This window comes from Dicentrarchus labrax, unplaced genomic scaffold (genome assembly GCF_905237075.1).
Source record: "Dicentrarchus labrax unplaced genomic scaffold, dlabrax2021, whole genome shotgun sequence".
Classification (NCBI taxonomy): domain Eukaryota; kingdom Metazoa; phylum Chordata; class Actinopteri; family Moronidae; genus Dicentrarchus; species Dicentrarchus labrax.
The window spans coordinates 3,951,842-3,968,393 of NW_026136713.1; the positions used below are offsets into that span (position 1 = coordinate 3,951,842).

At 39.8% G+C, this 16,552-nt stretch overlaps 2 protein-coding genes and 1 long non-coding RNA gene across 6 annotated transcripts in view; 2 read left to right on the plus strand and 1 right to left on the minus strand.

Moving 5' to 3' along the window:
* The first annotated feature begins 245 nt into the window (after positions 1 to 245).
* LOC127374782 (uncharacterized) lies at positions 246 to 2,143 on the plus strand. Its single transcript, XR_007887266.1, has 2 exons — positions 246 to 506; positions 1,309 to 2,143. It is a non-coding gene; the product is annotated as an uncharacterized LOC127374782 (long non-coding RNA).
* Positions 2,144 to 3,152: 1,009 nt separating this feature from the next.
* On the minus strand, positions 3,153 to 7,605 carry grxcr1a (glutaredoxin and cysteine rich domain containing 1 a). Its single transcript, XM_051420361.1, has 4 exons — positions 7,078 to 7,605; positions 5,325 to 5,564; positions 5,161 to 5,226; positions 3,153 to 3,496 (listed from the first exon to the last, which is right to left on the minus strand). Exons 1-4 carry the CDS (start codon positions 7,480 to 7,482, stop codon positions 3,317 to 3,319), a joined length of 891 nt encoding a protein of 296 aa, XP_051276321.1. The 5' UTR covers positions 7,483 to 7,605; the 3' UTR covers positions 3,153 to 3,316.
* An 8,008-nt stretch (positions 7,606 to 15,613) lies between these two features.
* Positions 15,614 to 16,552, plus strand: part of atp8a1 (ATPase phospholipid transporting 8A1) — a 101,548-nt gene continuing 100,609 nt past the window's right edge. For 3 of the 4 annotated variants that reach the window (XR_007887262.1, XM_051420336.1, XM_051420337.1), the window contains exon 1: positions 15,614 to 16,016. Coding sequence is in view for 3 of the 4 variants with exons in the window: in XM_051420336.1 (XP_051276296.1) it covers positions 15,968 to 16,016 (49 nt within the window). In the remaining variant the exon portion in view is untranslated. The remainder of the gene's footprint in view (positions 16,017 to 16,552) is intronic. The other variant, XM_051420335.1, reaches the window with a different exon arrangement.

A 16,552-nucleotide genomic window follows, 5' to 3' on the forward strand; every position in this document is an offset into this window, starting at 1 on the left:
TTGTACAGGGACGAAATACCACACACAACATTTATAGCCTCAGGTAATGTGCATTTCTCACCCCAGGATGGGCCTTTTAAAATATAGCATCTAATTCACACTACTGCATCAAGATTTCGGGGGTCTTGTAGGAGCTCCGAGACCCTTAAAGATGTTGGGAATACCTCCATTAAAGATCTTAACGTGTCTTAACACATCTGGAACAGTAAAGAGCTACATTTCCGAGTCCTGATGTTTGATTTGGAGGCCTGTTTCCTGTTTAAAGCTCACTGGAATGTAAACCCAAGTCCATTAGATGGTGCAGTTGTAGGGATGAGCGAGAGGGGGGGCACTAGCCTGCACGCTGACGTCAATAAAAACAGTCATTTCCAACCAGTCTGCGCATTGACCGACCATTCAAAACATTACGCACAGCATCGCGGCTGGACCACGCTAGACTACTCGACTGAAATAAAATGTTCGCCGAGCCCGGAGAGCGGAGACAATGAGGAGAAGCTCCATTGCAGGTTTTTGACCATTGAATGTTGTCTTCACATTTTTTTGGGTGTAGCGCGCATATCAGTGTCATGTCTCGTCATACCATTCCCAAGTCAGTTGTGCCAGTGCCACTGCCCATCGTTGTCTTCTTTCATGTCTTCCCCCTCCTCAGAGAAGGAAAGGGTCGCTTGTGCACGTTGATTGAGAAAAAGTAATAATAACGAGCAGGTCCTTTGGGTGATTCGGCTCATTCTTATAAAGGAAAACGTGCGTCGAGGCGCGCCTGCTGTCACCAAACACATCTTCAGTCATTCCGCAGCCTTCTGCACATCACATCCTGATCTCACTTCCATTGATTGTCTATTCGGTAACGCGTTGTTTTGTTTTTTTAAATGTAGCTGTTTTTGTTTTCATTTTTTGATGCATCCCGGTTTTTTTTTTTTTTTTTTTGTTGTTTTTTTTTTTTTCTCCAATATTTTCGTCTCCAGCAGCCCACAGATGGGGGCGCAGTAAACCTGCACAGTTTGGGGTCTCAGATTTTCATGCAACCTCCCCTCCATCACCACAAGCCTGCGGTTACAAAATCCCCAACCCCCCAATCATCATCATCATCACTCTTCGGTGCGGGATTGAATTGAAGAAACCAGATTTCGTGCAGCAATGTAATCACCTCCCATTGTCCATGCAGAAATCCTGACCTCGTCAACCTGTGTTTGTTGTTTATTTTAACGCACCGGTTGTGTTTTCCTATTCTCTCTCTCTCTCTCTCTCTCTCTCTCTCTCTCTCTCTCTCTCTCTGAATAATCGATTTGGTTGCTGTTTCAATCACAGGTGCGGGAGCATCTCGGGAGTGTGAAGGCGAGGGGGGGGAGTCTCTCATGGCGGATCATCACCACCTCCGTGCTCTACGCTTTTAGCCTCTTTACAGTGCTGCCTTGTCTAATCATGTTCAAGCAGCATTGTACAGGGCTATGACAGCGTAGAGAGCTGAGCTGCGTTTGTCTGACCCTTTGGATGGCAGCCAGTCAATGACATCATCCCTCATAAACACACACAGCGGTGAGGATTGTGGTCTCCGTGTGAATCGATGCCAATACAGTGTCTTTTAAAGTTCATGCGGATGTGGTCAGGAGCTGGAACGGATTGCTGGCACACATGAAGTCCACCTTGAGGTTGAATTTATTCAACCTAAAATCCCCTTTGCAGCCGGTATATTATTGAACTCGTCAGTCACATTGCGTTGCGCTGCTCTTGGATCAGCCCTTGTGTGTGTGTGTGTGTGTGTGTGTCTCCTGTGTTACCATTATATTCCGGTCACAGAGCTGAGCATCCGCCCCTCCACCCCCAATTGAATAAGTAGTTCTTTTGATGTGTTTAAGGGTTTTAACCATTAAAAGAGCTGCAATCATGAGAGGCACACAATACTTTCAGATATAGGTCAGTGATTGGTTGTGTGTGTACTCGGCTGCAACCAGCGATTTGTTAATCTGATGGGCTTTTTTCTTGATTCAAAGAATAGACAAAGAAAATCAGCATCTCTAAAGAATTTTTGCTTAAAAAATGACGATTAATCGATTATTATAATTTTTTTTGTCATTTTGTCAATTGTTTTAGCTGTAATGTCGACCACAGATATATAATGTACTATTAAAAAGATTCAAATGTGTGACTCCCTTGATTTCTTTCAATTTAGGCTGTTTGTTGCCAGACTCTCATCTAGATATGCACTCAGTTGCCAGTTTATTAGGTACACCGAATTAAAACTGATTCTGTCTAATACAACAGTCCTGCAGTAAGTCCTACCTTCATGAAGCTTATCTAAGAGGTATGCATAACTGTTGTATTAGAGTTCGTCTTAGCTTGGTGTAGCCTGCCTAATAAACTGGCAACTGAGCAGTGTTGGGCAGTAACTTATTACTAGTATTAATATTCGGTAATAAAATTACCATCCAATCACATCCTTGGATTCATCTTTGTCATTGTGGAGGAAACTAGTTTGAAAGATGGAAACACTTATACATATGCAGCAACTGGAAATATTCCATTACTTTGATTTTAACAAACAAAACTGGATTTTAATTGTCATAAGTCAGAATTTGGGGAGATGGGGCACAATTTCATCACCAATTTTGTAAGGGAGTAGCAGAAAAGTAATATAACTAGTAGTGGAACTGAGGAGTAATAAGTAAAGTAATTATGTGACTTTTTCAGTAAGTAATGAGTAATATATTACATTTTGAGTAACTAGTCCAACACTGCACCTGAGTCTATCTTGTATAATACATTTTTTATATGGTTGTATTTGTTTTGGTGCTCCACTGTGAGCAGAGGGTCCAGTTTCATGCCCTCTGCTGGCTGCAGATTGAGCCCTCGACTTTCCCCCTCTGTCTTGTGTCTCTGCTATCCTTAACTCTGTCTGATGTGGGATTAGTAGTGGGAGCATTGTTCATGAAGGAGAGACACCTCGCTAATTAAATAACAAGCTTACATTTACCAGAGGTGAAACTAGTTCATGATGTGTTTACAGACCCATGCAGAAACCCTCCTGTGAACACTTTGCAATAATCTGAGAGGTGGAGCCTGTTATTATATGCTTTGGATCAAAAACATCTGCGCCAGCAGGTTCTTATTATTCAGAATTAGACTGACATTTACCAAACCAACAACACCAGATCCACAAATTCACAGATTTTATTACAAATTAATCTTATCTTTACTAACAATGGCCATGGAAGAAGAGTCCTGTCTCATTTCACTGCCTGTGTTGCAGTCCAGTTGAAGGTCCTGTGTAAGGTCCCAGAGAAGGAAGTAGGGATGTTGGGTCAGGCACTTAACATCCTCACTTGCTGCAGCTCACGCAGGGCTGCAGGCCGTTCTCGTTGCAGGAAGTGCACTTGAGGGCTTTGAAGGAATCTGTGAAGAGGTTGCGAAACACAGACATCTTGCTGCCATGGCACATTGGGCACGGGATGAAGGCAAAGCCCCCGCAGGTCTGGCACGTCTGGGGATGCTGTACCCTCTAGAAAAAATAGATTCCAGATAAGATATCATTAACATTAAGTATTGACACCTCAAGTCTGTCTACATTGCACAAAATGGCTGGTTTTAGTTTTCTTTCTAGGGCACATTTTTGGAGATACAAGGTTTGAAAAAAATTGGTACGAATAACTTTAAATGAATAGTTTTGGGAAATACTCGTACATGCTTTTTTATTGAGCGTTAGATGCCGTGTTCACCTGATATCATCTAGACCATATTTAGAAGCAACTTATTCAGAAAAACTGGTTTCATTAGCCATGAGATGTAATTCAGAGAAGGTCTTAATCGATCACTTGATAAAAAGAAACACAGACGTGTCAACAAACCATTGCTGCCAGTTGCATCTTTACAACATCAAATATCAACATTAATACAATCAATTAAGGTCCTATATGTACCAGAAAACCATTGTAAACATTGACACTAGTGGTCATAAACTGAACTGCAATCAGGACCCTGTTGCTTGTGCTCACTCCGTACACAATCAGTAGGCGTGGACAAGCATCATCCTGGGCATGGGCCAAAAATGACATACACTAGACTGAACACTGACATGAACCCTGAATGCTGGCAAATAAATTACAATCATATTTTATCATAATAATGATTATGACATAAAACTAATACATAAAATGCTTCAGAATCTCACTATGGCATCTGTAAAAGGAGCTAAATGCAGTTTGTTGGTATCTGGTTTGCCTTGTTAACAAACCACTTCAAATATGTAACATCACAGAAGTAGTGATGTAGTTATGTAGGCTAAATGATGTGACTACAAGGCTAGAAGTGATATTAACCATGCACGAACACTCCGGAGTTGGAATAAATTTGAGATGCTGGTATGGATTTTTTAACTCTTCAACTGAGCTACACTCGTGTTTAAATGCTGCAGCTTAATTGACCATCTCCTGGCTGTAGCTTAGCGTACAAACATGAGACTTGTATAAATCTTCTCATCTAACTCGGGGGCCTGTAGTCTGCAGATATAAACACATAATAAAGCCATCTTGCAGGGCAGTTCCAGACCGATTAGTGTATGCGTGACCTTTCAGAGCTGCACACTTTTTTAATAGCCTGCAGTGACTGGAATGCATGACTTAAATGTCATAACACTGCTTTGTATTCACTTATGAAGACTTTTGTTGGGTCTGGACTCAACTGAAGCCTGAGAAAATGCTGGCGCAGACGTTGCTGCAGCTCAGTGTGACGCAGAAATAGTTCACACAATCTCAGGTTTGTACCGCGGAGCGATGTGCTCTGCGTTGGTGTGTTTGAACAAATGTGTTGGGAGCAGAATCAATAACAGGCCCTCCATTATTGATGGTTACTTATTGATGTGCATGCGTCTGTTGTTCATGTTTTATTGATGACATGAGGGGAAATGACTGCGCCTGCTTGCGCCATGTTCATCTCAATGGCTTTGGACAGACACTTTGTGTTATTTATTATGACTATAATTACCTTTGCTTTAATATTATATGTGCTACAAAGCATATGTTACATTGTTCATTAAATCTAATAGCAACCACATGAATAATTAAATCATCAGTATGTGTCAAACCAAGTGGTTGATTTACAGGAAAATCACCCATTTGACCACCGTCAGTTATTTATAATGTGATTTGCAACATTGTGAGAACCAACCTCAATTTTTGTCAGAAGATCTTGAAGCTCTCCTGATTCGTTCATGCCGAGTATCTTCTCAGCACCCTGTAGGACAGGTTTGAACCCATAATTCAATATTTAATTGAATGAATGTACCAGATATTGACACCAGATATCGTTAGAAAGGAGTAATGAGAACTGACCCCAAGGTAGTGTCCATCAATGAACACAACTGGTAATGAAGGAGGTTCTCCCACACGTTTGCACCGCTCCTCCAGATCCTTCCCGTACTCACAGTCCAGGGCGATGTTCTTCTCCACAAACTTCACCCTGTGGTTCTGGAAGATCTTGCGGACCAGCTCGCAGCGCTCAAAGGTCGTCCTCACCACACGGAAACTTGTAGTGTAGATCACTATCCGCCCAAATTCAAGAGCTAGCTCCATCTAAAAGAGAGTCAGAATGCTTAATGTAGTTAAATGATAAAGGTTTTTTTTGTATTTGTTTTTATCCATGAGGTTCAAACAACAGAGACCCAGCAGCAATATACTGTAGATTATGATGTAAAATTTCAGGATATGTATTTCAAATATCATCTTTGGAAAAGCCTCACACTGCCTCACTGATGCATTGTAGCATCGGTATTGGTATCCACTTATAGGAACATTTCCTATTTTATTTATTAACATCGACAACCTTTCTAACTGAAATATTTAACAAATTAAATTATGAATTCAAACTCAAAGGTTGTTCTTGTTAATGGCTCATAACTGATTTATAAAGCATTAAGAAATTATCTCTGTTTTTTATTCATTAACTGAAAATAAACCAAACTCTAAGCGGTTCCTGTTCGTGATCCTAGGCTCCTCTTAAACGGACTCTTTGAAGTTCACAATGGAAAAGTCATAGCTTTAGTAATTCTGAACCAAAATCTTAGGCACAAACATAGTACATGTTTTCAAGGTAAAAATGCATTTCCGTACGCAATCTGGTTGCAAATTAAGTTCTCTGATTCAAACTAGGATCTTAAAATGCTTTATACTGTAAGAATTGTCAGGCTTTGTGCTTTCAAATGATGTACAGTTTGTCAAGGTGAAGTGAGGATTCAGTATGGCAACTAACACCCCCTCTCGGGCCTGTGTTTAGAGAGATTAGGATTTATAATCCCTTTATAAAAGGTTTATTGGAAAGTGGCGCGGGCTTGTTTTAATTATTTTACAATTTAGGTATTATTTGCATAGCTCTCAAGAAGTATATCATCTATTTTATGCTTTTAAATGTGCTCATCTTCCCTTCCAGGCAGCCTTTGGTTATCATTTATATCAACAGAGTTTGGAAATTAATTTACTGTCCAGACTTGACTGTCAAAAATGAAAATAGTTTTAGCTTTAAAACATTATTGGGAATAATGTGGTGTTGATATTTTAAACATAAAACATGTAAAAACAGAATGTTCCTTAAGGATTAGACCAGTCCGTGATAAGCATTTAAACTTCACTCTAAAAGAAAGATAATCTCATTAATGGTGACGAGAAGCTTTATCTCGCCTACAGTGATGGTGTATGTTCATCTAATAGCACTTTGCAGAGAAATAGTTTCTTCAATATGACCTTCTATATCACCTTTGCATCAGCACACGGGCCAAGAGGTACCTCAGAATAACAAACACTTCGTCTTTGTGAAGGGATACTAGAAAGCGAAGTTCCGAGAATTCATTAACCTGATTAGTTTCTCTTGAAACACTTAACGAAATGCATCATTAATCTTTAATTGCACTGTGACCTTGTCTTCTATTGTGAGCTTTTATCCCAGTCGTGCACCTACATGAAGATCCTACCTGTAACTAGACTTGAGGACAACGCTGATGGGAACTGTTGTTATAACCATTCAAGCATTAATGGAAACTCATAAAACAGACTGCATTGAACAATAAGATAAAACTCCGTCCCATGTACTTACACTGTTGGAATTGGGGAGGTTTTCAAACAGCGTCTGACCTGCGCTGACTTTGTGCTTGACCCCTCTTACAGTCCCATTTTTACTCATTATGTTGACCCTCTTGGTGGTGAACATCCAGTCCTTGGTGGCCCCTGCGTACATGAGCAGCTCATCGGGCTCACACTCGCTGTCATCCAGCTCAGAGCCCAGGTATCCATACAGGTGTCCCTGCACGTCTCCACTCGTAGAAGGGGTGCTGGCCCGTTCTGCATCAGAGCTGCTGGTGCAGTCTGAATCCAGGGAGTCTGAAGGCCCCTCGTCCTTGAACATCTCCTTCAGCACCCGGCCGCTGTTCCCCGAAGCCACGCGGAACCTCACCCGCTTCTGTGGCTTCTCCTGATCTGCCGTCAGCATTGTCCCCTCCATTGCAAACCCTCTGCCACATCACATGGTCCACAACCCTGCAGTGTAGCTCCTTGCGTCTCATTCGGAGGTAGACATGCAGCTCAGACGCACTATTTGTCCCCCATGGATTACTACCACGTTTAATCCTCGCTGTTTGAACAGATCTAAAAACGACTGAGAGCCTGTAAGCTGCCTTACAGTCAGACTCACACTGCCAGTAAATAATACATGCATTTCTACCATGGCAACCTAGCAAGCTAATCTCAAGTAAAATGATAGTTGTCTTTGAATTATTCATCACAGTTTACACAGTTTTCACCAAAGCTTTGACAGAAGACTTTTAATGGCCTGACTTCATGCGCTTTAATCAAACAAACAAACATTTCTCCCTCTTGGGATAAGATAACAGTTGATGCTGTGAGGCAACAACTTCTGCATCATTTTAAGATTCACTACAGTTCAATTCTCACTTTCCCTGCATGCTAGTAATTATTTAAAAGACAAATAGGGATTCATGTGTAAGACTGCTGAACACCCTTCCTACCTAGCACTCATCACATGCCTTAGTTAACACAAACATAAAGCTAGTTACGTCATCACATTACGTCATTTTTAGCCATACTAGCAGCAATGTGGTTGGTTGGTTCACCTTACACTGAAATATCTCAACTGCTGTACACTGGAAAATGACTTTTTATTTATTGGTTTACTCGCTAATAACTAATAAATCACATCCCGATAAAGTCGTTCCGGGGTGTGGTGGGTAATTTGGGTTTTTAACTACATGGTCCTGAACTACTGTGTTAGATGGATTTCCATGAGTGCTAATGAATTTGTATGAAAGTTTTAAAGTAATTCACTATTCAGCAGCACCTTGTGTTCATTGCTAATTAGCATATGTTAGCATGCTAAACTGGTTAGTGTGACAAGTTTAGCTAACCAAATTAATCGCCGTTAACATGTAGTCTAGTTTAGTGAACATTATACTTGCTAAATATCAACATTTTAGTCTTTGTGAGCATTCTGACATTAGCATTTAGCTCAAAGCACCGTTGTGCCGACAGTCTCGCAAAGCTGCTAGCGTGATTGTAGACGCTGGTGTAGTCTTTGGTGTAGTCTACTTTGCACAAGTTTGTGAAAGTCTTTTAATAAATTATATTTTGTATCATGTGCACTTCATTTAAACATACTCAGATTTCTTATTGCCCTCAAGCATTCACACCAATACACTTTAAATATTTAATGTTTTTTGGCCTGATGCTTTTGGGTTTTGTCTGAAATTGTGTCTGGTTGATTTGAACTATATTTCTACAGTTGATATGACCAATAAACTTGAGATTAAAATGAGATTAATTCGCAAGTTTTGATTTAGATTTAACTTTATTGCCATTGCACACAGCCCTACCAGTAATTATAACATATAACAAACAGAACTAAGAGTAGGCTGTAATATATATATATATATATATATATATATATATCAATGTAAAAGTATTCAAATTTAGACTGTACAGGCTGTTTGTTTGTTCAGAAAACTTTGTCTCCAGTTTCATTAACATACGCAAACTTTTTTTCATTGCGACATCTTTTTAGTCCCTGACTGCTTACTGTGTTACACCCACAGTTGGAGTGCAGGTGTTTACTGGGCGTCCACACGGAGCAGAAGTGACCATATAATGTATCACGGTGACACAATAGAGCAGCGTGTCCACAGAGACGCCTCAGCCAGTTTTTTTGTGTCACAGGTGATGAAGCAGCTCCCTGGAGATGTGACACGTCAGCTTATAGTGATGACAGCACCACTCTGTTTGAGTGCTACAGTTTGGCCCCTGAGGTAAGAGCCACACACACACACACACACACACACACACACACACACACACACACACACAGCATGTCATCACCTGTTTGCGTCACCTCGTGCTGATCATTAGAAAAAAATCCATCTGGGAAAGTGTAACGCGTCAAACAGATTTACTGACATCCTGAGGCTGTAGTAGTAGTGTGAGTCTGGCTCTGGTTCCAACTCTTATTGATCCAAAGTGACCCTAACTCTCCTTTAAACTGTCTTTTATCATAAGGACATCACAGCAGCCATTACAATATGTCCTATAAAGACTTGTATATTATTACTGCTAATAGCCAATGTTATGCCATTAGGGTGTCTAGACTGTTAAGTGGCTTAATCAGTTTTATTTTTTTATATATATAATTGTTGAACTTTATGTAATTTGATTATCTTTAACTGTCCTTGACTCTTTACATCAAAGGCCCTGAAAACCTATTTCTCAATAAGCTTTTTACTGCGACAGGGGTCCTTCAGGAACACATATATCTGCATAATATGAGACCTGTTTTGGGCCTTTTTTTTGACGAGAGATTTCTGTCTGTGCTGTTTTGTCTGAGATCTTCTCGCTGATCTGAAGTGTGGAGGAAAAAGGTGATGTCATGTATTTCTGTGCACCAATTTGTCTTGACAAATGACAGTTGTTTTGCCCTGTGGAGTTTTCTTGTAACTTCTTGTTATATTATATTATATTATATTATATTATATTATATTATATTATATTATATTATGTTATATTATGTTATATTATATTATATCAGAGTCTTGGTTCTGGGTGGATTAGAGATTCTACATTTTGAATTTGGCAGTCAGTGTCTGGATAAAGCTGCTTATGTTACTCTGCCTGCCAGTTGAACATACTGTTCTTATAATAGGAATAAATCAGTCATGGTCTTTACATATAATTTTCATTTTAATTAGGTTTTTTTTTTATATCATACAGGTGCAGTTTCTCCATCATCCTCCCCCCCACATACTATAACTTTCAGTCACAGTTAAAACCTCTTCAGCTGTTTTATTCCAGAAAATTCACACCGATACAACTACAGTGACACTACAGTCGATGAATTAAGATAAAAACAAACGTGAAAACAAGTCACTGTGTTGTTCAGCGTCCTGTAAAGACGATACAGGACATGTTTATCTAGAGTTCAGTGAAACACACCCACACCATGTTGAGTCAAGCAGCCATTTTATCTCACTTCAGCACATTTAGGCAAGAGACCACTGAGATGGTGATAGTCCGTTCAACCTGAAGAGCTTATCTCTCAGCCCTCCTCATCAGTAGCAGCTAATAAAGCCACACCAGCCTACCTCGACTCCGATTAAAAATGCATTTTGAAAAGATGAATACTTTAACGCTCTTTAATTCCACTGCTGTCGGTTGACTCGGCTCTGACTGAGTGGAGAAAGTCAAACAGTGCAGGGTGATAGATGGATTTAATTTTGTGAAGTGAACAAACAGATGAAGTCATCGATTGCCTGCTTGATTTTTATGTTAACTTCAGTATATGACTGAGTTGCGGTTCGTATTTGAGTTGTAATAAGACAGAATCAGACTGATCTCCACATCTAACACTTGAGAGAACATTTTATTTAAAACAGCATTGAATCTCTTCCCTCTTCATGAAATGTGACTTTGTGTGAGTTTCACAACATCTGAAAACCTCAATCAACTATTGTGAGTAGGGTTAAGGAGAATGACTGTGCAGTGACTCATCATTTGTGATAGGTTGCCCATCAAACCACCTCACCCTCCCTGACTACAGATCAGCGTCCACAAGGGGGCAGAATGCAGTTCAATTACACCTAAATGTCATGCTGCCCAATTATTCCCTCCAGAGCTGTAGGCCAGGAATGAAGGATGCAGCTGCAAGCCTGATGTCTGCATCCACCAGCTTGGCTTGATCTGTCTTTAGAGAATGATTAATGATCAAATCAATTATTTAAGCAAAGTGAAAAATAGCAGGATTCATGTATCCGAAAGAGATTGAGATAGAATTTTCCAGCTGAACTTCCGAAGGTTTTTCAGACATCATTGTTTTTTTGTAAATATCCAGTCCTGGGCTTAAAAGCATAAAAATGAGAAATGGTCTTAACCCATCGTCATTTTTACAGCTTAAGTGCTGTCTCAGTTCTCTGGTGAGCATAAAAGCCAAATTAAAGTGTCCCTAATATAAAACAAATGTATGAATCAAGCTGCTTTTTGAAATGATTTTCCTTCTGAAAACAATGATTATTTAGCTCTAAAGTGTCAAGGTTATAGGAGAGGCTTCACAGTAGCTGTTTGCAGTACCATGGGAAAGATAGCAGTAAGGGAAATAGCCGGCATTCATCCTCTACAGTCAACTGGATACCCTTTTAAAAGCATCTGGGATGGGATCCAGTAAAGCTGTTGCAGGGTTTAAGCTGCATTACTTCTTCCCTTAGTATTTCCTCTCTCAACAGCAGCAAAAGTGGCTCAAAGTGTTTTCCTGTAGTGGCAAAGGGCTCCCAGACAGGAGCTTACAAACATCATCGTTCAAAGGCTGGTCATTCATCCTGATGTGTGTTTGCTGCCTCTGAAGGACACTGTAAACTCATCATGATGGGAAGGATTTTAAAGGAGGGTTGATGAGACTGTTGTGTAAGGATCATGCTCATTATTGTTTCAGGCACTTCTGAATGATTGAAGTAATGGGCCAGATTTTACTGAGTACTTTTGATTATGAAATTGCAGAGCAATATGGAGATCTCACTCCCTGTTTCTGCATCTTTGCCACGAAATTCACTTGGAGTACTGTGTAATCGCTTGTGCACATGATGAAGACTGGGTCAGTCTTGTAGAAGAGCAACAAACAAGACAAGAGCTTATGTCCATGCTAGGCACAGTTTTGCTTTGAGCTAAATGCTAACTCCAGCAGGCTAACAAATCACAATAATAATATCTTGCTGGTCGTGTAGGTATCTTTCTTTTCTGTGTTTAGAATCTTAGTTTAGCATCTTAGTTTGCTAATATTTTCTAATTAGCAGCAAACACAAAGTACAACTGAGGTTGATGAGTCATTATTCGAATTTTAATCCAATGATGTCACTAGAAGAAAGATTAAGGGATCACCAAAGTTCAATTTGTCATCTGGGAACCATGGATATTTGAACCAAATTTCATGGCAATCCATCCAATAGTTGTTTAGGTATTTCAGTCTAAACAAAAGTGGTGGACAAATCTTTATATATTAAGTATATTTAAGTGACTGCAGTTGACTCAAGTAAGTTAAGTTGTGTGAATGATCTCATACATAATATATACTTTTTAAAGATGACTTTTTCAGCATTTTTTTGTGACAGTATAGAGTAGAACTATCACCCCAATGTATGAATCTGGAATAAGAGTTGGAATAATAAATTATTATTGTTATCAATAGCTAATTCGAGCTGTGGAGAAAATATTAAAAGGAACCAGACTGTAAAGTCATGTCAATGTTATGTTTTGGTCTGAAGTCTTGCTTAATATTTTATCTGCATTTGAATGTATACTTGCATTGCAGTAGTGTATCAAAGAACAAAGGTGTTTGGAGGGCGTATCAGTGAAATCTTTTTAGGTCACTCTGATAAAAACAAACGGATAAAAACACTCTGCTGTTTGTAATTGACACAGATTTTGACAGTGGTAGAAATTTGGACGGCTGGTTGAATGAGTCATTGTTTGGACTGGATATGCTATAAAACACAAAACCAGCACACACACACATAATCAAAGAGGCAGGCTTCTTGTCACTGTTGCTTAGCAACCGTGGGAGCTACAGAGCCAAATCCCCGTGGTGGCAAGCTGATGTTGAATTAGGCGGAGTGGGGGGAAAGAAAGGAAATCTTTGGGAGAGATGTGTCTGTAGCAGGCACAGGAGGAGGCGTAGATGTTCAGGTGTTCATTTCTTATTTTTGGATGTGGTGAATTTAGAGTTCATATGTAACACAATCTTTCTGCGTGTCTGTTTTTTTTGGGCTGTTGAGAATAGGACTTTCATTTAAAATTTTAATAAAAAGGAAAAACAATCCTGTGTTTTTTGGGAATATAACTACATATTAACTTACTGAATCTCTTTGTTCAGAGGTGTGAACACAGATATGCCTCCTGTTGTTAAATTTGCTGCCATCTACTGCACTGCTCATACACAAAGCCTACACGCTGTTTTATGCTTTCAGAAGCAGAAGCATAATCTCATCTTCACCTAATCCTCACAACAGTAAATACATTTTCATTTTTAAAGGGAATATAGATCAAAATAGCAGCAGAATCTCCTACATCACTCCTAACAAAGAATGGCATATTACATGAAAATATGCAAGAAAGTCTGGCAGCAATAACCAAGGAACCTCTGTGTAAAAACACACGCACATAAGCAGGACACTAGCATTATGAAAACACTGCCAGTGCAACATTCACGCCAGACAATAGTGTATCTGTAACACTGCAGTTCTCTCAGGCAACTGCAGTGGTGCTGCTGCTGTACAAATGCTGTCTCCTGTGTGATTTGCATTTCAACTGCAGTGAGAATGAGAACACACTTTGATTTGCTGTATGTACAGCAGCCAGGCAGTCGCAACAGAGATGTCATTGTTGCTGCTTTCTTCTTTGTGTTTGCAGCTATACTTCTTTTCTAGGTGTCTTCTTTTTAGAGCAGGTTCTTGGAGAGCTACACACTGATCAGGGATATAAATTCAACTGTAAACTAGAGTAAGTCACCCTGGATTAGATCTTCTGCTTAGCGTCTCTCTGGACAATAATCACATAACAACATAGTGACTGATACTAGTGCCTAATTACAACCGCCTGATTCCATTGTCGTGGTCAGTTTTAGTTTCATGACATGTTTATGAGTTTAGTTTTCTGAAGACTTGAATCCCTTATTTGATGGACATGATTGATTGTTTGATTAATTAGTCTCTGAGTTACCACGTATTGAGAGAAATTGCTGTGTAATGTTACAGTTTTCTTCCCTGCATCATATGATGTTGGAGTATGCAGCCACATGACCTCTCAGAGAGTCCATAGATAGGGGAATAATTATTTTTGTCTGACTCTCTGCAGCCTTCTCTGAGAGGTTTGTGCTTAAATGGTACAATCTTCCTGGTTAATCAAGAACAAAAGGCAAAACAAATGAACAAAGTAGAGGATATACACCAACCAACAGGGATAGCACACATTACAACACAAACTTATTTTTATGTATGCCTATCAGTCTGTAACATATTAAACATTTTTGTAACATATTAATAACCATATTACCCTTTAATAAAATCTTTGGATGATTCCTTCTTCATCTGGTTGCAGTGTAGATCTTAACTCTGTGTATTATGACATAATGTCATACAAATGTAAATGACACTCTGGGATCATGCACCAAGTTTGGTCGTGTCCATAATCAATAGTGTCTCAGCGAGTCCTGTTTGTCCTGTTTCTGCACTTTGTGGACGTCTTTTTTTGGTCACTGGTGGCTTTCTGTTTCTCTAGGAAGTTGAAACACTGGGAACAAAATTTATTTTCAATGGCCAAATCCCTTATATCTGATATAATTTCCATGTTCGGAGACATAATATATATTTACATTTTTGTTTTTTCATTATTTGTTAGTTATATTCTTTAAACTATAATTCAGTGTAATTATAATATCAAGGGATGACAAAGTATGATTGTAGTATCATCTAGATATACTTCCAGTGTGTTACGGATTGTGTCTAATTAGATAAAAGACAAAATACTAATGTTTAATACAAATGCATTTCGTTTTAAATGTATTGCAAACAGCCTCACCATATATTACTTATTACTTAAAGGCACAAGCAATTATTTTATACACAGTGCATTTTCCATATGTGCAAAATATTTCTAATATCTTACATTTTATGTGTATGTTAGTTCATGAAGTGATATATTGTCATTTGCTGACACTGCAATAACTATAATTAGTATATTACATTAATAACTAGCCTATATTCTATACAAAAACAAGACTCAATTGTGAGAAGCCAACTCCCACCTAGTGTACTATTGTTATGTCTTCAACCTGTGAACAACATCTACTGCAGAGGGGGGAGGTGTCACACCAAGGAACAATTTGTTGCCCACATTTAAAAAACCTTTCTGTGTCTTAAACTTTATAGGTCCTGACGATTAAAATCCAGCACTCAGTCTTTCTTATGCCCTCGAAAAAATACATTTTTTAATGACTTATATTTCCTACTAAGGGTGACATGACAGTTATTATGTTCTGCACCCCCCTCCCGATGCGGTTGAATTTGGTACGGTCCATAATGTGAAGCGGCACCGTCCCCCTCACGTCAGTTTATGGTAAGTCCGTGTCCACTCCTGCTATACCGAAGGCGTCTATCGGCTTTATAATCCGCCGTGTGAACCGGGATGCTGGGGGGGGGATCCATAAAGCCGTGGGCTCCTGGGCATGGTTCTGTCACCACCAGGAAATGAATGTTGTTTAACCCTCGTCTCATTACCAGTGAACACGCAGCAGTACTGTCCGTATGAGAGAGAGAGGCTCCTCTGTTGAATTGTAGCCGTTTTGTTTGAAATTCTTTGACGGTTGAGCAGCAGAAGCAGCCACAGGGAGCAGAACCAACAAGCCGCGGCCGCTTGACAGGTGCCGTCGCCCGGCTCTGCGTGGAGAGATGCCGCCCGTCCAGAGAACGATGTCTGATCTTCGTACCCGGGCGGAAGGTGTGTAATAATAATTTTATTTCGTTGCCTGTTAGAGGAATGTTTAAAAATCACGTTTTACGGCTATTTCCTTGTTACTGGAAGAAGGCCGGCCGGTAGCTTTCTACAAGTACAGTAACGTTAGTGTAACTTACTAGCTATAGCGGTGATTAACGGTGCCCCGACAGCGGTCAAGGAAACCCCGGGGGCCTTGGGAGTTTACTGAAGGAGTCTCCAGGAAATAACTCCTTCAATTCCTATTTAACTTATTACAATAAAAGTTAGAGACAAAGTCTGCTGTCATCTCCATGTCTGTAGATAAAACTTGGACTTCTTGGTTTCTTGGACAAATGCTTTATCAAATGAGTGTCTGTAGTCTGCATGAAGCTTCTGAAAGTGAAACTAGTGCAGGGTGCACCTGACCCATCCTGACTGGGATAGCCCCCCTACCCCCTCCCCGCCCTTAGCTTCGTCCTGCCCACCATAAAGACACCATCATGGCAGAAGGCAGAAGTTACTAGGATTATTGCAAGCTGATGTTTGGTGACAGTGGCCAC